Source organism: Desmodus rotundus, chromosome 7 (assembly GCF_022682495.2).
Source record: "Desmodus rotundus isolate HL8 chromosome 7, HLdesRot8A.1, whole genome shotgun sequence".
Taxonomy (NCBI): Eukaryota; Metazoa; Chordata; class Mammalia; order Chiroptera; family Phyllostomidae; genus Desmodus; species Desmodus rotundus.
This window is the reverse complement of record NC_071393.1, coordinates 26,465,356-26,480,575: the sequence shown is the minus strand read 5'-3', so window position 1 is coordinate 26,480,575 and position 15,220 is coordinate 26,465,356. Positions and strand designations below refer to the sequence as shown.

Sequence of the window (15,220 nt, the reverse complement as noted above, 5' to 3'; positions counted from 1 at the left end):
ATGTGAGGGCTCTCAGGAAGGAACCTTCTTTAGGAGACAGTAGAATTGTGCATTCCACCACTTCTTCTTCCTCTCCTCTTCCATCCTACTGCCTGGCACACAGACGCTTCCATCTTAGACCACAGGATCAAGGTCATGTACAACAAATCCGAACCACAGAAGGAGCTGGGTCCCTAAGTTTGGGTAGTGATACCACACCAGCCATAAACCAAGTGGATTTTTATTATAAACAAAGAGATAAACTTCTATCATTGTGTAGTTTCTGTCATTTGCAGCTGAATCCAATCATAACATGTAGTCTCAATTAGGTTCCTCCTTCCTTACTCTAACTGGTAATGAAATTGGTCTTTCTCCTGCTCTTCAAGATTCATTCTTCTACCTGTGCTCAAGATTCGCCACCTGTCCTAGTCTCTAATATTGCCTGAGGGACCTTACATGGTCAGTTACCTCCTACACCTTGGTTTCCTGCTTCTGCTCCAAACCCCTGCCCATAAGCATTAAAGAGCTATTTCCTATCCTAAAATACAACAACATTCTCTCCAACTGCAACCTCTTTGTCTTTCTACTTTCTTTTTTACAAAAATTGAAAAAATTATCTAAATAGTTTATGTCCTCACCCCACCCCACTTTCATCCCCTATGCTATGACTCCACCCCACAAAACTATTTCCTCAAGGGGTAGAAGACATTCTTGTCACTAAGTATAATCTTACTGGATCCGTCAGCAGTGTTTTTATTGCTGATGTTCCTGCCTTCCCCGGACAAACCCTTTGACTTCAATGGCATCCTGCTCTCCTGGTTTTTCTCATATGTTTTAGCTGCTTCTTGTCAATTATCTTTCCAGAATTTCTCCTCTTTCCAATTCTTCAATATGAGTGGCCTGCCCTCATTTCTCTCAGGATACTTTCTAGTCTCTTCATGGATAATTAATGGTATCTGTGTTGAAGGCCATCTTTGTTCAAGCTCAACTATCTTTCCAAAGTTCCAGAGCCATTGGGCCAACTCCATATTCAAGAACTTCTTGTCCAACAGTCACCTTCAAACCCATAATGACCCAAACTGCATTCATCACTATCCTTCTAAAACCCACTTGTGTGCCATCACTGAGAAACTAGAAGTCTTCCTTCATTTCCCTTTATCACTTATTATCCTCTTTGCATCTCCAAGCCATAACCCTGTTACCTCCTGAACTCTCTAGCACTCCCATATCTCTCCCTCTTTGCCACTCTCACCCTGCTTAACTCAAGCCTGATTGGCTGCAATATCCTATAGGTGTATCCCTTGCCTCTAGTTTTGCCTTCTTATAATTCATTTCCCACACTATAACTACAGTAACATTTTAACATTTTTAAGTAACCGAAATGATGCTATTCAACAATTAAAACTGCAAATCTGATCATATTACTTTCTGGCATACACCCTTCAGAACACTTCCTTCCCTCAGTAGAAACATTTTAATAAGACCCACAAGACTATTCAAGGTCTGACCTCTGCCTTCATCTCTTCTCTTTCTTCCTACAACCCTCTTCCCTTCCTCTTGAGACCCCCAAACCACACAAATACACCCAATCTAGCCAGAATGGATATTGGATTTCTATATTCCTACCACATTCCCCCTCCTCTAAGTGTTGGAATATGCAGTTTCTTCCACTTGTAACACTCATTTCACCTCCTACGTGGATCAATCTACGTAGTCACACCTTTGTCTCAGTTTTACATCTATTCCTTCTAGAAGACTTCTCTGACCTGAAAAATATTCCATGCTACCATATGATGTACTATATGATGCTACCATAACAAACATAACTTGTTTTTATCCCAGCGCTTGCCATGTTGTATTAAATTGTCTACTTCACTGAGTGTGAGAACTATGTCTTGTTGCTTATGGTTAGTACATACTACAGTCTGAATAAATCATTCTGAAGTGGATGAAATACAAGTATAAGTAACTACTTGGCCATTCCTTTGGATCTACTATGTTGCTTTTTTAAAAAAATCACTTTGGTGATGTGGAGATGACATGTCTATATCACATGGGGATGACACAAAGCTGATGAGAACAATGCGTCAGAACACAAAAATAATCTAAGTTGATTTAAATAATACACCCAAGGTACAGTGAAAGTTCAGACATTTAAATTTTAAAAAATTTATTATAAGCAAGGATAGGAGACATCTTTTTTAATAGCATTTTTGTCTGAGGAATGAGTACACCATAAATGTGAGTCAATAGTGTGGTATATATGGGAAGAAAAAAAGGACTTCTGGCCAAGATGGAGGTGTAGGTAGACACACTGTTCATCCTCACACAACCAAATGAAGGATAACAACAAATTTAAAATCAAAAAACAACCAGAACTGACAGAAAACCAAACTGTATGAAAGTCTGACAACCGAGGAGTTAAAGAAACATTCATCCAGACTGGTAGGAGGGGCAGAGACCAGCAGCCAGGTGGAGAACCAGGTCAGGCAAGGCAGTGGCTTGTGGACTGGGCAGTTCCCACATTCGTGTGCAGATAAACCGGGAGGAACAACTGGGGAGCAAGACAGACCATGCAACCCAGGGTTCCAGCGAGGGAAAATGAAGCCTCAAAGCCTCTGACTGAAAACACCTGTGGGCGTTGAGGCAGCAGCAGAAGAAACTCCCAACCTCACAGGAGAATTTGTTGGAGAGATCCACAAGGTCCTAGAACATACACAGACCCACCCACCCAGGAATCAGCACCAGAAGGGCCCAATTTGATTGTGGGTAGCAAGGAAGTGACTGAAAACTGGTAGAGAGTGGAGCAAACGTCATTGTTCTCTCTCAGACCCCTCCCCCCCACACAGCATCACAACACAGTGAAGTGGGTTGCCCCACCCTGGTGAACACCTAAGGCTCTGCCCCTTATATGTAACAGGTGTGCACAGACCAAAAAAAAAAAAAAAAAGCCCCAAATGAAAGAACAGATCAAAGTTCCAGAAGAAATACAACTAAGCAATGAAGAGATAGCCAACCTACCAGATGCAGAGTTCAAAACACTGGTAATCAGGATGCTCACAGACATGGTTGAGTATAGTCGCAAAATAGAGGAAAAAATGAAGGCTATTCAAAGTGAAATAAATGAAAATGCACAGGGAATCAACATTGAAGGGAAGGAAACCGGGGCTCAAATCAATGGTGTGGACCAGAAGGAAGAAATAAGCATTCAACCAGAACAGAATGAAGAAACAAGAATTCAAAAACATGAGGAGAGGCTTAGGAACCTCCAGAACTTTAAATGTTCCAAAGTCCGAATAATAGGCGTGCCAGAAGGATAAGAAGAAGAGCAAGAAATTGAAAACTTATTTGAAAAAATAATGAAGGAGAACTTCCCCAGTCTGGCAAAGGAAATAGACTTCCAGGAAGTCCAGGAAGCTCAGAGAGTCCCAAAGAAGTTGGACCCAAGGAAGCACACACCAAGGCACATCATAATCACATTAGCCAAGATTAAAGAGAAGGAAAGAATCTTAAAGGCATCAAGAGAAAAGGAGACAGTTACCTACAAAGGAGTTCCCATACAACTGTCAGCTTATTTCTCAAAAGAAACCTTACAGGCAAGAAGGGTCTAGAAAGAAGTATTTGAAGTCATGAAAGGCAAGGATCTACATCCAAGATTACTCTATCTAGCAACGCTTTCATTTAGAATGGAAGCACAGATAAAGTGCTTCCCAGATAAGGTCAAGTTAAAGGAGTTCATCATCACCAAGCCCTTATCATATGAAACATTAAAGGGACTTACCTAAGAAAAAGAAGATCAAAATATAAACAATCAAATGGCATACAACTATCAACAAATGAACCCAAAAGAAAAAAACAATGAAAACAAAAACAAGCAACCAGAACCGGAAGAGAATCAGAGAAATGGACATCACACAGAGGGAGTTCAGTGGGGAGGAGGAAGGGAGAAATAGAGGGGAAAATGTACAGGGAATAAGCAGCATATAATTAGTAGGCATAAAATAGATGCGGAGAGATAAAAAATGGTATAGGAAACAGAGGACTTAAAGAACCTATATATACAACCCATGGACATGAACTAAGGTGGAGGGAATGCTGGAGGTTTGGGGGGACAGGATGGAGGAGGAATAAAAGGGGAAATATTGGGAAAACTGTAATAGCATAATCAATAAAATACCTTTAAAAAAGAAGGGTAACTATAGAACAATTAATTATTTGCTTTCAAAATTAGCAAAATAGTGTATCCAACTATGATGTCTATGCACCACCAATCACATTGAGAAAAATAGCTGTCGATTAATCTCTTCCATGCCTGGACCAACTTTCCCTCTGACTGTTGAGGAGGAGAGTCAAGTGCCCTAATGGAAAGCTTTGAGGAAGGAGGAGGAAGAGGAGATTTGAAGAGCAGAAAAGAAACACTTGACCACATTGTCTTCTCCAACTAAACAGATCCATCCAGTCACTGTCCTCTTTTCTTAGATCCAATCTTCCCTTGCCCCTGGCGCTCCCTCTGATACCAACAAGAGTTCGTCTGATCTTCTAATCTACTGACCACTAGAGTAACTATTAGCTGCTCTTGGGTAAATTTAGACAGAAATACTGAGCTCATCTACCATTACCTAGGTGCCTGTAACATATGGCTTATTATTGATTATAGCCAGGACAGGTTACTAATACATGAGATTCAAAGTCCAAAAAAGGTCTTGTCAGAAAGAAAACATGAGTTGAATCTAATAGGGTGATTTCAGAGAAGGTAAATCCTGAGGTCAGGTTGTTGTATACACAGTAAAAAAACACAGGTATAAACTAAGGAAGGGTTGAATCACAGTTCACTATAAGTCAACAGTTACATAGCTCTTAAAAAACCTAATGGGACCCTCAGGCTTCTCTCTCTCTCTCTCCTTTTTTTTCCATCTATAGACACCAAGTGCCACATTGTTCCAAGGGCTGTGCTGGGTGTGCTAGGAATGGAAAGGTAAGTAAGGCAGGTCCTGACCTCCAGGAGCTCACAGTCTGTAAGGGAGATAGATGTGTAAGCAGGTAACTACACAAATGGGTGATAGATATAAGGGGCTTTGAAAGAATGCTGAACCTGGAATTCTGTCTTGAATTACAAGTATTTGTGAGGTTGACAGGGGTAGCCCTTAGCAGAGGGAACAGTATGCACATACATCCTGAGAAGGAAAAGGCAGAACCGACCCCCAGCCCCCCAAAGGAGGCCATGGAACTGGAGAACACGGGACCAGGAGAGAGGCTGGCAGCCCCTGACAAGACCCTCAGTTCTTCCCACATCTCTTCCAAGAGTTAAGACTTTACTCTGTTTGGTTTTAAAATCAGGAAAGGCCATATTCTGTAATATTTTGGGCTTCTCAGAGCAAGAGGGAAAAGAATATTTGAAGATGAATCCAGAATAACCAAAATACCTTTCGAAAAAGGCAATCGGCACCCTTTCCACAGATGAATATATAGAAAATAGGAGAAAAGTTTGGAATATTTAACCTAGTGATGAGGAGATTTGAGGGAAAAGGGAAGGGAATCATGTTTTCCAATATTTGAAGAAAAGTCATGTTGAAGAAAAATTATTCTTAGTAGCAATCGTAATACCAATAGGTAATATATATTGAGAGCTTACTATGTGCCAGGCAAAGTTCCAAACATTTTATCTACAGTAACTTATTTAATCCTTGTAACAGCCTTAAAGAAAGTCCCATCATTAGCTCCATTTTGTAAATGAGGTAAATAAATCACACAAAGGTTGATTAAATTGCTAAAGGTGTCAAACTAGGAGGTGACAGAGCCCGTATTTGGGCCCAGCAACGGTATAGCCACTGAGTTATCATTCCTTTCCAGGCATTCTCCTCCTCCTTTGTTTTCCTTTTCTTCCCAAACAGTCAGATACAATAGACTATCTACAAAGATATAAGTTCCCCATTATTGGAGATGGAAGCTAGGGGACCCCTCTAGCTGCATTTTTGACGTGTTAGAGCTCAAAGAGAGGGATTAGAATAAATTGTCTTGAGAGTTCCTCTGGGCTTGAGCTGGGGTTGGCTGACTCAGCAGTGTGAACACTCTGTGAGTTACCCAGTGGCTGCCCTTGGCACCAGTCTGCACACTAGCTCTGTTCTGCATGTGCCCCCTTAGCTCTGCTGACTCCATCAAAACACAAGTTTTCACTCCTGTGTGCACTGCAGGAACGGATCTGGCTTGGCAAATGGAGCCAGCAGGACTTCTGCCTAACACCCTAGCTGCAACGTTGCCACTGAGGTTCTGAGCCTGAACCTTTTGGAGTGAGAAGGGCTGTGGCAGTGGTGTGCTGGATAACCCATTCTTGGGGAGGGAAACAGAGGCTTTGGCAATCTTCACCTTTAGGAGTGGAGCTTCTTCCAAACTCACCATTGCTTACCACTATCGAAATCTAGCCCTAACACATTCATTCTTTTTTAAATTTTTTATTGCTGTTCAGTTACAGTTGTCCCCATTTCCCCCTCATTACTCTGCTCTGCCCTACCCACCCCATACCTTTCACATTCAATCCTAACTCCCACCATTGTCTTTGTCCATGGTTCCTTTGTACACGTTCCTTGAACACTCATTCTTGACCCACATTCAAATAGCTCCTGAGTTTCTCTTATGGGATTGATCAATTAAGAGTCATTATCATTCCTGATTCCCCATACCTGAAATACTGAGACTAGTTATTCCTTTCCCCCATCCTAAGAATGCTTTACAGGTGAAGATATAGATGGATATACGGACATATGACATAGTCTATAGGATACAGTGTGCACTGTTTGTGTGCACACACACCACTCACACATTCTGACTTTGGTCATCAGTCTGTGACTAAGTTTATATTGTAGCTTCTGGCAAATGGAGACTGCTTTTGAATATTTTCTTGCAGCCCCACTACCTTTCAAGTACTACACTCAAAAAGACTGTTTACAGAATTGCAAAATGTTGAACTTGAAATAAAACTTGAAAATCTTTCAGTCCAACTGCTTTATTTTAGAGATATGGAAACTGAGGTTCAAATAGGGGATGTGTCATATTCAAGGTCATAGAATATTCTCGGCTGATTTTAGAGGTACAGTTTTCAAACCTGGCCACAGATTAGAACCTCTTAGAGAGCCTTTTAAAATATCAATATGGGATCCCATCATGAAGAGATTCTAATTTAATAGGTCTGGGATGGAGTCCAGGCATTGGTATTTATATAAAGCTCCTCAGGCGATTCAAAGATACACAAAGTTTGAGAAGCACTGGCTTAGGGAACGGGAGTATTGCAGTTAAGCCCACACTGTACCTACCTTCCTGAAGATCTACCAGCATCTGAGATGGGGTGAAAAGATGGAGAATTGCTTTAGGCTGCTTCACTTGGAAGAATCATAGATCCATGAGAAAAGTTCTTCTACATAAGAAAAGCTAAGAATAGTCACTTCCACCAACCCAGAAATGTAGGTAGAAGCAGTGATCTTCCTAAGGCATTCAGGGGTGGCTACCATGCACAGTGTGAGTGCAGGAGAAGGTATGTTCCCTTTGGGTACATAGAGCTGGACACACAAGTTGATGGGTTGAAAGACTTGTGTCCAACCGCAGCATAGCACCAGAGGAGAACAAACAAATGTCGATTTTATTATTCCAGGAACCCTGAATGAGGGTGTGTGAATGGGCAGTAAATAAAATGGTTCTCAGAAGGGAGGTTGTCTTAAATCTACCCTGAAATATGAATCCCTCACAGAAGTTCCCTGGACTTCATTTACCTCATCCAGACCAGCAGCCTGAGGCAAATCCTACCCTGACTTATATGTGTCCTTCACTTACCTCCTTGCCCTCCAGTTCTGTGTAGAAGGTTGGGCACAAAAAGGTGGATAGGCCAACAGACAGGGTGTGGATGGTGCCAAGAATCAACCAGTAACTTGAATGACAATAAGCTGTGGTCACAAGGCCAACCAGCTGACACCATCCACATACTAACTGAGGATACAACAGACATCTATGAGCCTCTCCTTGGCAGGAGACTCCACAGAGCAGCTCATATTTTTTATTAACACAGAGCTATAACTATGCATCCTCCCCTCTGCTCCCAATCTACAAACAAGGGTCAAGGGTTAGTTGCTTTCTTGCTGCCCATCATCATTCGCACAAAAAAACAAGAGGCTGTGTCACTGAGTCTTCCTTCCTGCTTCTGGTGCTCCTGTTGGGGCTTCCCAATGTATTAAAAAGATGGTAAGCCAAGCCAAATCTGGGAGGTTGTACTCTGTCTTTGATCTCATCCTGTGGTTGGTTTTAGTCACTGCTATATTCCCAGTCCCTAAAACAACGAACTGAACATAGGAGGTGCTCAGTAAACATGTGCTGGGTAATTGAGCCAATGAACAAATGAATGACTAGAAGGAGGCTGTGGGTAAGAATTTGGTGGTACCACCAAGAAAAAGCAAAGGAAGCACCTCTGGAGAGTGAATTTGAATAAGCAAGTGCAGATAAAACCAGTCAGTCTTTTGATCAGTCTTTTATTATTGTAAAAGGCCATACTCTTAGAGAAGCCAAAAAAAAAAAATCAAATTTAGTTACCTAAGATGTCCTTTGTAACAAAGCTGAAGAATGTGTTTTCCAATATTTGATTTCTTAGCTTGACAGTCTCTCTTGAAATACTCTCTTCTCAGCAATGAAAATGTGAATCTTCATTGGTTTGTTTTGCAGTTTGCAAATGACTTACAGAGCTCTTCTGGCAGGGTTGCTGTTTTTCTTCTTGCAAATAAACAAAAGGCTGTTTCTCTAATCTGACTTAAGTGGGGGGACTCTGTGATCTGCCCTGCATAGTTTTGGAAGGAGGAGAAAAGTAGAAGAGAAAAGGAGGGGCAAGTAGAAGAAAGAATGAGGAAAACTGGAACAGGCAGGGTATAGAAGCTGAGCAAAAGGCAGGAAAGAGGGGAGGGTAAACTGGATAGGGAGAATTAAGAGTGTAGGAAATATCAAATAGCTCAGGACTGTAATCTGTGGGTTCCCAAGTACACTTATGGTGGGGTGCTCACTTGCCCATCAGATCACTGGTCCTCTCTCCCTCCCACCCTCCCTCCCTGCCTTCCTCTCCCTTTCCCTTCTCCTCTCCCCCCTCCCTCCCTCCTATTGCACCATGTCATCTGGGCTCCTTGTGAACTGGAAAGACAGACTGTCCCCTCCTTCTTCTAGCAAGCCTGCATGAAGCGAAGCAACCCCTGCCAGCATGACCTAGATCTGTCAGCTGATCAATTATTTTTCCCATAGAGGAGAAGGAAAAATGAAAAGAAGAGAAAAAGCGGGGGAGAGTGGAAAGAAAAGGGGGACAGAGGGCGGAAAGAGGGAGGGAGAAAAGGGGAGAGAAAAAGATGGAGAAATGGACAGAGCAAATGAGAGGTAAGGTGAACCAACACATCTATCTTTTAAGTTTAAGCTCTTTTAAATTTAAGCAGCAATAGTAAGAGCAGGCTTAATCCAAAAGGTCGCATAAATAAATACATAAAATGAAATAGAAAGCTCTCAGAGGTTACGGATCAAAACCACGGTCAAAGCAAAGAATGGTCTTCATTTCCCACCTTTTCCTAATCCTGTTTAGAGCTGGTTTTCTTCCCTCTAAAACTCAGCTCCATCATCCCCCTTCCCCATGCTCCCCTCTCTGCCATGCCCCTGCCAGCATTGTGTCTCCCCTGAAGAAGTCCCTCTTACAAAAGGATGGGAGCCATGCTTCCTGCCTGTTTCTTCCAAAGCCCCCCTGGCCTTCCCCAAGGCACTCTGTAATGAAACAGGACTTCACAGGAGACACTGGGGAGGATGCTACAGCAGCAGAGCCCAGCCCCATGCAACCTGTGTGCCATTGGTCACCTTACTTCTGCATGCTTTCATTTTTATGTTTAATTTGTTTTATTGAATTTCAAATGACTATAGATATAAAATAAACATGTAACAAGCCAACAGAGCAAAAAGGAAGTAAACTGCATAAATACAACCAGTCTCAGCATGGAGTTTCACTTAGCACCACATGTTTGGAGTGTTACAAGCATTAATGAGTCCTTATGACACCCAGGGGACTTGGTCCCCAGCCTGGCAGGCAGGTAGGGAGACAGGCTCATAGAGTTTCCCTTAGAGAACACATAGAAAGCTTCGAGCTCGGATGTATGTGTCCCCCACCAAGCTTTGCTCAGGCCACCAGCTCTGGCTTGAAGTCTGGAAGGCACACATATTAAACTGTGTGAAGATTCTGTAGCGCCTCTGCTGAGTTAGATATAAAGCAAAGTTTGGGGGAGTTTTATTTGTTCTGTTTTGGTTTTTGCATTTTCAGCATTCTAGTTGGTGGGCTGGAGCTGGACATTAGCTGCAAACCAAAACCCCTGGAACAGAGCCAAACCTCAGGTGAGATGTGGTCCCATCCAAAGTGTCTCAACTATGAGGAAATGGCCAAGAGTACTGCACATCTTTTCAGAATGTGTTTCCCATGCACGCCAGAGTCACATGTCCCATATTGCTTTAGAAATGCTGCCACTTTTTAGGATATCAAGGGAGCTCACTTCCACCCAAGGGGTAAACTGTGGCTGAAGCCAATACTGATTTGTCTGGACCATTCAAGACAATCAGCTGGCGCCCGTCCAGGCCACTGTGTCTCGGGGCTGCAGGACTGCATGCATGCAGAGGACAGAGGCCAGAGAACTGCTAGAAGACAGTCAGTCTAGGGAGAGACCCTTCAAGGACACAGTTCAGCAGTCCTCCATATGAGCACTAGAGGAGGGGCCTACTGAAACACCTGAAGTCAGGGCTTAGGTACTGATGCTAACACCTTGGGCTTATATTTGACTCTAAAAGTACCAAAAGGAAGGGGCAGCACGAGGCCTAGGCTTTGCACCTGGTAAGTAAAGCTGCAGTCCCAAGAAGGGCCTTGACGCAGCAAGGCCTGCTGGTCCCTGCGGGCTCTCCCAGCGGCCTTGATCAAGGGCTCAGAGGGCCAACTCTGAGCAGGAAGGACGGAGGTGAGCGGCCTTTGCTGTGCTGTGTACAGCTTGCTTGTAACTTGCACCGAGTTGGCAGCTCCAAGCACAGTAACCAGGGTCCACTTTGTGAAGCTCCCCATTCCTCCTCCCTGCCTTCTTTAAAATGTATGTATTTACTTTATTTGTGGCCATACTCCCAAGTGCCCACAATGCTTACATCAAGGCCCAGGGTCCCGTCAACCCAAACCGATTTTTCATTTTGCCAGGAAACATTGTCATGGTCTCAACTCCCTCCCTCACATCTCAGCAGCAGCACTGCCCAACTCAGGCTGCTGCTGGCACCCAAACGTTTACTGTGAGTGGCAGGAACTTGGCCAAGCTGCCCAGCTGAACAGTCTCCATGCCGTCGGCGCTGAGTGAAGGAGAGTGTGAATTCAGCCCAGTCTGCTTTCCCTTCTACTCTGCCCTGTTCGAGTCTCAAGTGGGCAGGTAAGTTGATGGGGAATGTAAGGAAGTGAAAGAAAATTAGAAAGGTAAGACAGGAATCTAGCCAAGCTCATTGGAAGGTGTTAAAAGGAGCAGTAATCCTTCGAAAGAGAAATGGCTGGGTTTCTAGAAAGAGAAGAGCTGCAGTACAAGCAGCCATTCCTTTCCCAGCCTCTCAGTGGCAGAAGGTGGGCGGGTGCTGAAAAGGACAGTCCTAACCCAGCACCAGGCCCCCCTCCCGCCTAGAGGAGCCGCTGCTTAATCAGCCCTGGTGAGTCTTAGGGCCAGAGCCCCAGGGTGCTAATCACCCCCTTCCTCCCTCCCTCTTGCCCATCACTAATCAGTGCTGATTCCCTCAGACTTCCCTCCCCCTCTTAAGCTGCATCCTGGTCACTGGTCGGGCTGGGGGTAGGAGCAGGTCACACAGGGGTCCATAACCTGCCAATAGCACCCGACACACCTTCTCCAGAAGGCAAGAAACCCAGGAAGTAGCAGCACTAGAAAGAGCCAGCTTAAAACAAAAACAGAGGAGAAGAAAAAATTGCCTTGGAATGTGTACTGCATTCTAACTAGTCCCTCTGGGTCAACGCAATCGGGGTGGATTATTGCAGCCAAGACCCGGGCTGCCTTAGTAATTCTGTAAGTTTGATCAGAGATAGCCAGCAGGATCCAGCCTCCATCCCCTGAAAGAGAAAACAGCCATCACCCCTGCTGGTCCCAATGCCAGGTGGTGAGGGGGTTGTCGGGGGTCATTCTGCTTTAAAATTGGGCAGCCTTGTTCTATTATGACAGATTGAAGCCTATTTAGAGCTGGCTCTGAGGTGGGCAGGCACAAATAAGACCATTATTTTTCTCAGGAAATTCAGAATTTGGGAGAATGCAAGGAGGTCTGAAGTACCCGTCACCTCCATCCCCACCCCAAGAAAGGAACAAGACCACAAAATTGGATTTTAGCCTAGAGAATTTCGCACCACTGCTTTCTACTCATCTATTTGCGGATGATTCAAAGTATGAGCAAATATTATGCTTCCCTGCATTTATTTCTGATGAAAAAATAATCACGTATGCTAATTTATATGTAAATTCAGTTTGGCCCTGGGGCTCCTGGCGTGCTGCCAGTGGGGCGGTTGATGGTGGAAGTTTGGCCATTGTCTCCAGTTTAATGTTATAGATAGAAGACACACTGATCTCAGGACAGATGGAAAATTATCAAGGACTTGGGACCTTGCTTTCCCCAACTCTGACCCCTCACTCTACCCTTCTTGTTAGCAAAATACCAGGATTTCCCAAGGGAGCCTGGTCTGAACTCAGTTTCCCCAGAGCCCATGTTGGGGCTCTCACCTCACTGGCTGAGCCTGGGTACCGGGAACAAGCAGGGTGCACACACACAGATGCACACACACACACACTCACACACATGCTGCTGCTGCTCCATGTTACGTAAGAGGAGTCATTCAAGGATGCCTTCAAGTTAGCTCCTTCCCTCTTCCACCCACCGATGCCTCCATGGGAGAGGAGTGAGACCCCGAGGCTGGGAGCAGTAGGCAACGTCAAGGATAGCCCTGTACAACCCACCACTGTGACTTCCTTGTCATCTGACTCAAAAACCTTCCAGTCGCCCCCCGCCCTTTGCCTTCCTCCTTCAGCCCCAGCCAAGGGTACATACACATTGGATTCCTCCCAGCCTTGTCCCTCTGACCACCTTGTGTGGGTCCCCATAACACTTATGTTGAGGGGACAGCAGCAGAGAGGGGTCAACAGGACTAAAGGTGGGGACTCCTTCGAGACCACGAGAACTCCATGTAGCAGTAGAAGAAGAGAAAGAGGGGGGTGGGACTCCCCATCCTTTTTTACCCTACGAGACCAAACTTTCCTCTGGGAATAAACTGCCCAGGACAGAGCTTCCACCTGGGATCCTCTTGGAGAGCCTGCTGGACCACCTGGGCAAAGTTTCTCTGCCTGTCTCAATCCCTATGAGTTCAGATCTCTTTAACATGAAAAAGGCAAGCCAGACCCTCTCCCCACCCTGCAAAGGAGAGGGTGGGTGGGAGTAGCAGGTTTGTAAAAAATGCAGCTGCTGGAACGGAAGAGCTGGGACAGTGTGGGGCCGCACGGTGCAGCAAATGGACCCCGGGCTGAAGAGATACCAAAGGTACCCAACACAGCACAGTCAACATCAAAGCACGCACTTGGCCCAGGAACAAGCCCAGCCCTCAGCTGCAGCCCCCGTGATGGCCTGGCTTCCAGACCAATAATAAACAGAAAATTAGCATTCGACTCTTACTGCCTCTCTCCCTTCAACTTAGAAAAGCTTTTAGGAATTTCAGAGCCCCGTGCGTGCGAGTTCCCACTGCCTTTCATCTGCTCGTTATCCTGCCCCACCCCTCACCCCCCTGCCACCAACACACCCCCAAACACATTCAAAACTAATACAGTTGTTCACCACGGCTGCAAATTGATTTATCCTTTCGAGCTGGATCTCTGACCAGAACCTTGAAGGATGCAGTTACCTGATTATTTCTAGCCTGCATTTCCCTTTGCTCCTGTCTGAAGCTTTGCAAGTTTACTGGCCGATATTTAAAGTTTCCTCTTGTAATTTTTTTCCCAGTAACATAAGCAACACATTAGCAACCCTGCTGCCCTCAGAATCTGTAATTTTCCCTTGCTTCTCTGTGTGCTCTGTCGTGTGTGTGTGTGTGTGTGCAAGAATGTACATAAAGCCAGGAAGACCAGTACGCAGCCACGTACCTAAACAGGAGCACCAGACACCTTTTACTTATGCATATACATTCCCCCATTCCAGTAGCAGCCAGAATCAAATCAATATTCTCACAGCCTGGTAGGGAGGATGAAGTCCCAGCCATGCTGCTTAAACACTCTCTCCTCCACCTGCAAACCGCGCAGCAGAGCCGACTCGGGAGTCTGCGAATCACATAAAGCACACTGTACAATTCCTGGGTCTACTGTAGGCAAATCAATAGCAAGCTCTTACCTTGAAAGAGAAACAGAGCAGCCAGCCCCGTGAAGATTGCCCAAGAGATAGAATTGTGCATTTTTGCCTGGATGGTTTTCATGATTTTTTTTTCTTCTTCTTTTTCTTCTTTTTTGTCAGGTTCGGTATTTTCTTTCTCTCTTTCCTGACAGATCGCGTTGCTCTCAAGCTCCAGGAAGGAGATTTAAATCCACTGTTTTGCTGAAGGACACAACAAGAAAGCCGAGGGTGTGTGAGAGTGTGACTTCTCAGTAATTATCTCTACTCATACTCTGGCACTGAGACACTCGTACAATCTGGCCCTGGACAGCCCTCCTACAAGCTGCAATCATTGGTTCTAATCCAAGGATTGACAGAGCTACAACACACGCGCGCGGGCACACACACACACTCAGGAATCATTTACTGGGCAAATCAGGCTAGCTGATTAAAGAGACAGGAGCCTGGAGAGATGGAGTGATAAATGCCACTTTGCCCCTTCTATATTACTTTCATTTTTTAAACTGACAGTCTCAGAGCCCCGAGCATCAGAAAAAAATCCCTTTCCTTCTGGCATTCCTTGGCCTCCTGAACTCAGATTCCCTTTGCACTGGAAAATCCCATAGCCAGCAGCAGCTTCAGGGAAATTTTAAAGGGACATTTTCATGCTCAGTGAAACTTGCAAAGAGGAGTCAGATTTCATTTGTTGGTACCTATTTTCTTCTCTGATAAAAATATCATTCAACGACAGATTTTTCCCCTCTCTCTTATCTTTCTCATATTTGCAGTCAGCCTCCTACTTAGCTGCTTTTGAAACAATAAATAA

The 15,220-nt window shown here is 44.6% G+C and overlaps 1 protein-coding gene across 2 annotated transcripts in view; it reads right to left on the bottom strand.

Annotated features, from left to right (window-relative positions):
* Positions 1–14,809, bottom strand: part of NTM (neurotrimin) — a 940,923-nt gene extending 926,114 nt beyond the window's left edge. Inside the window, exon 1 of one of the 2 annotated variants that reach the window (XM_045192915.3) lies at positions 14,416–14,809. In XM_045192915.3, the coding sequence (XP_045048850.1) occupies positions 14,416–14,497 (82 nt within the window). In that variant the 5' untranslated portion in view covers positions 14,498–14,809. The remainder of the gene's footprint in view (positions 1–14,415) is intronic. The other variant, XM_024557294.4, reaches the window with a different exon arrangement.
* Positions 14,810–15,220: the final 411 nt, after the last annotated feature.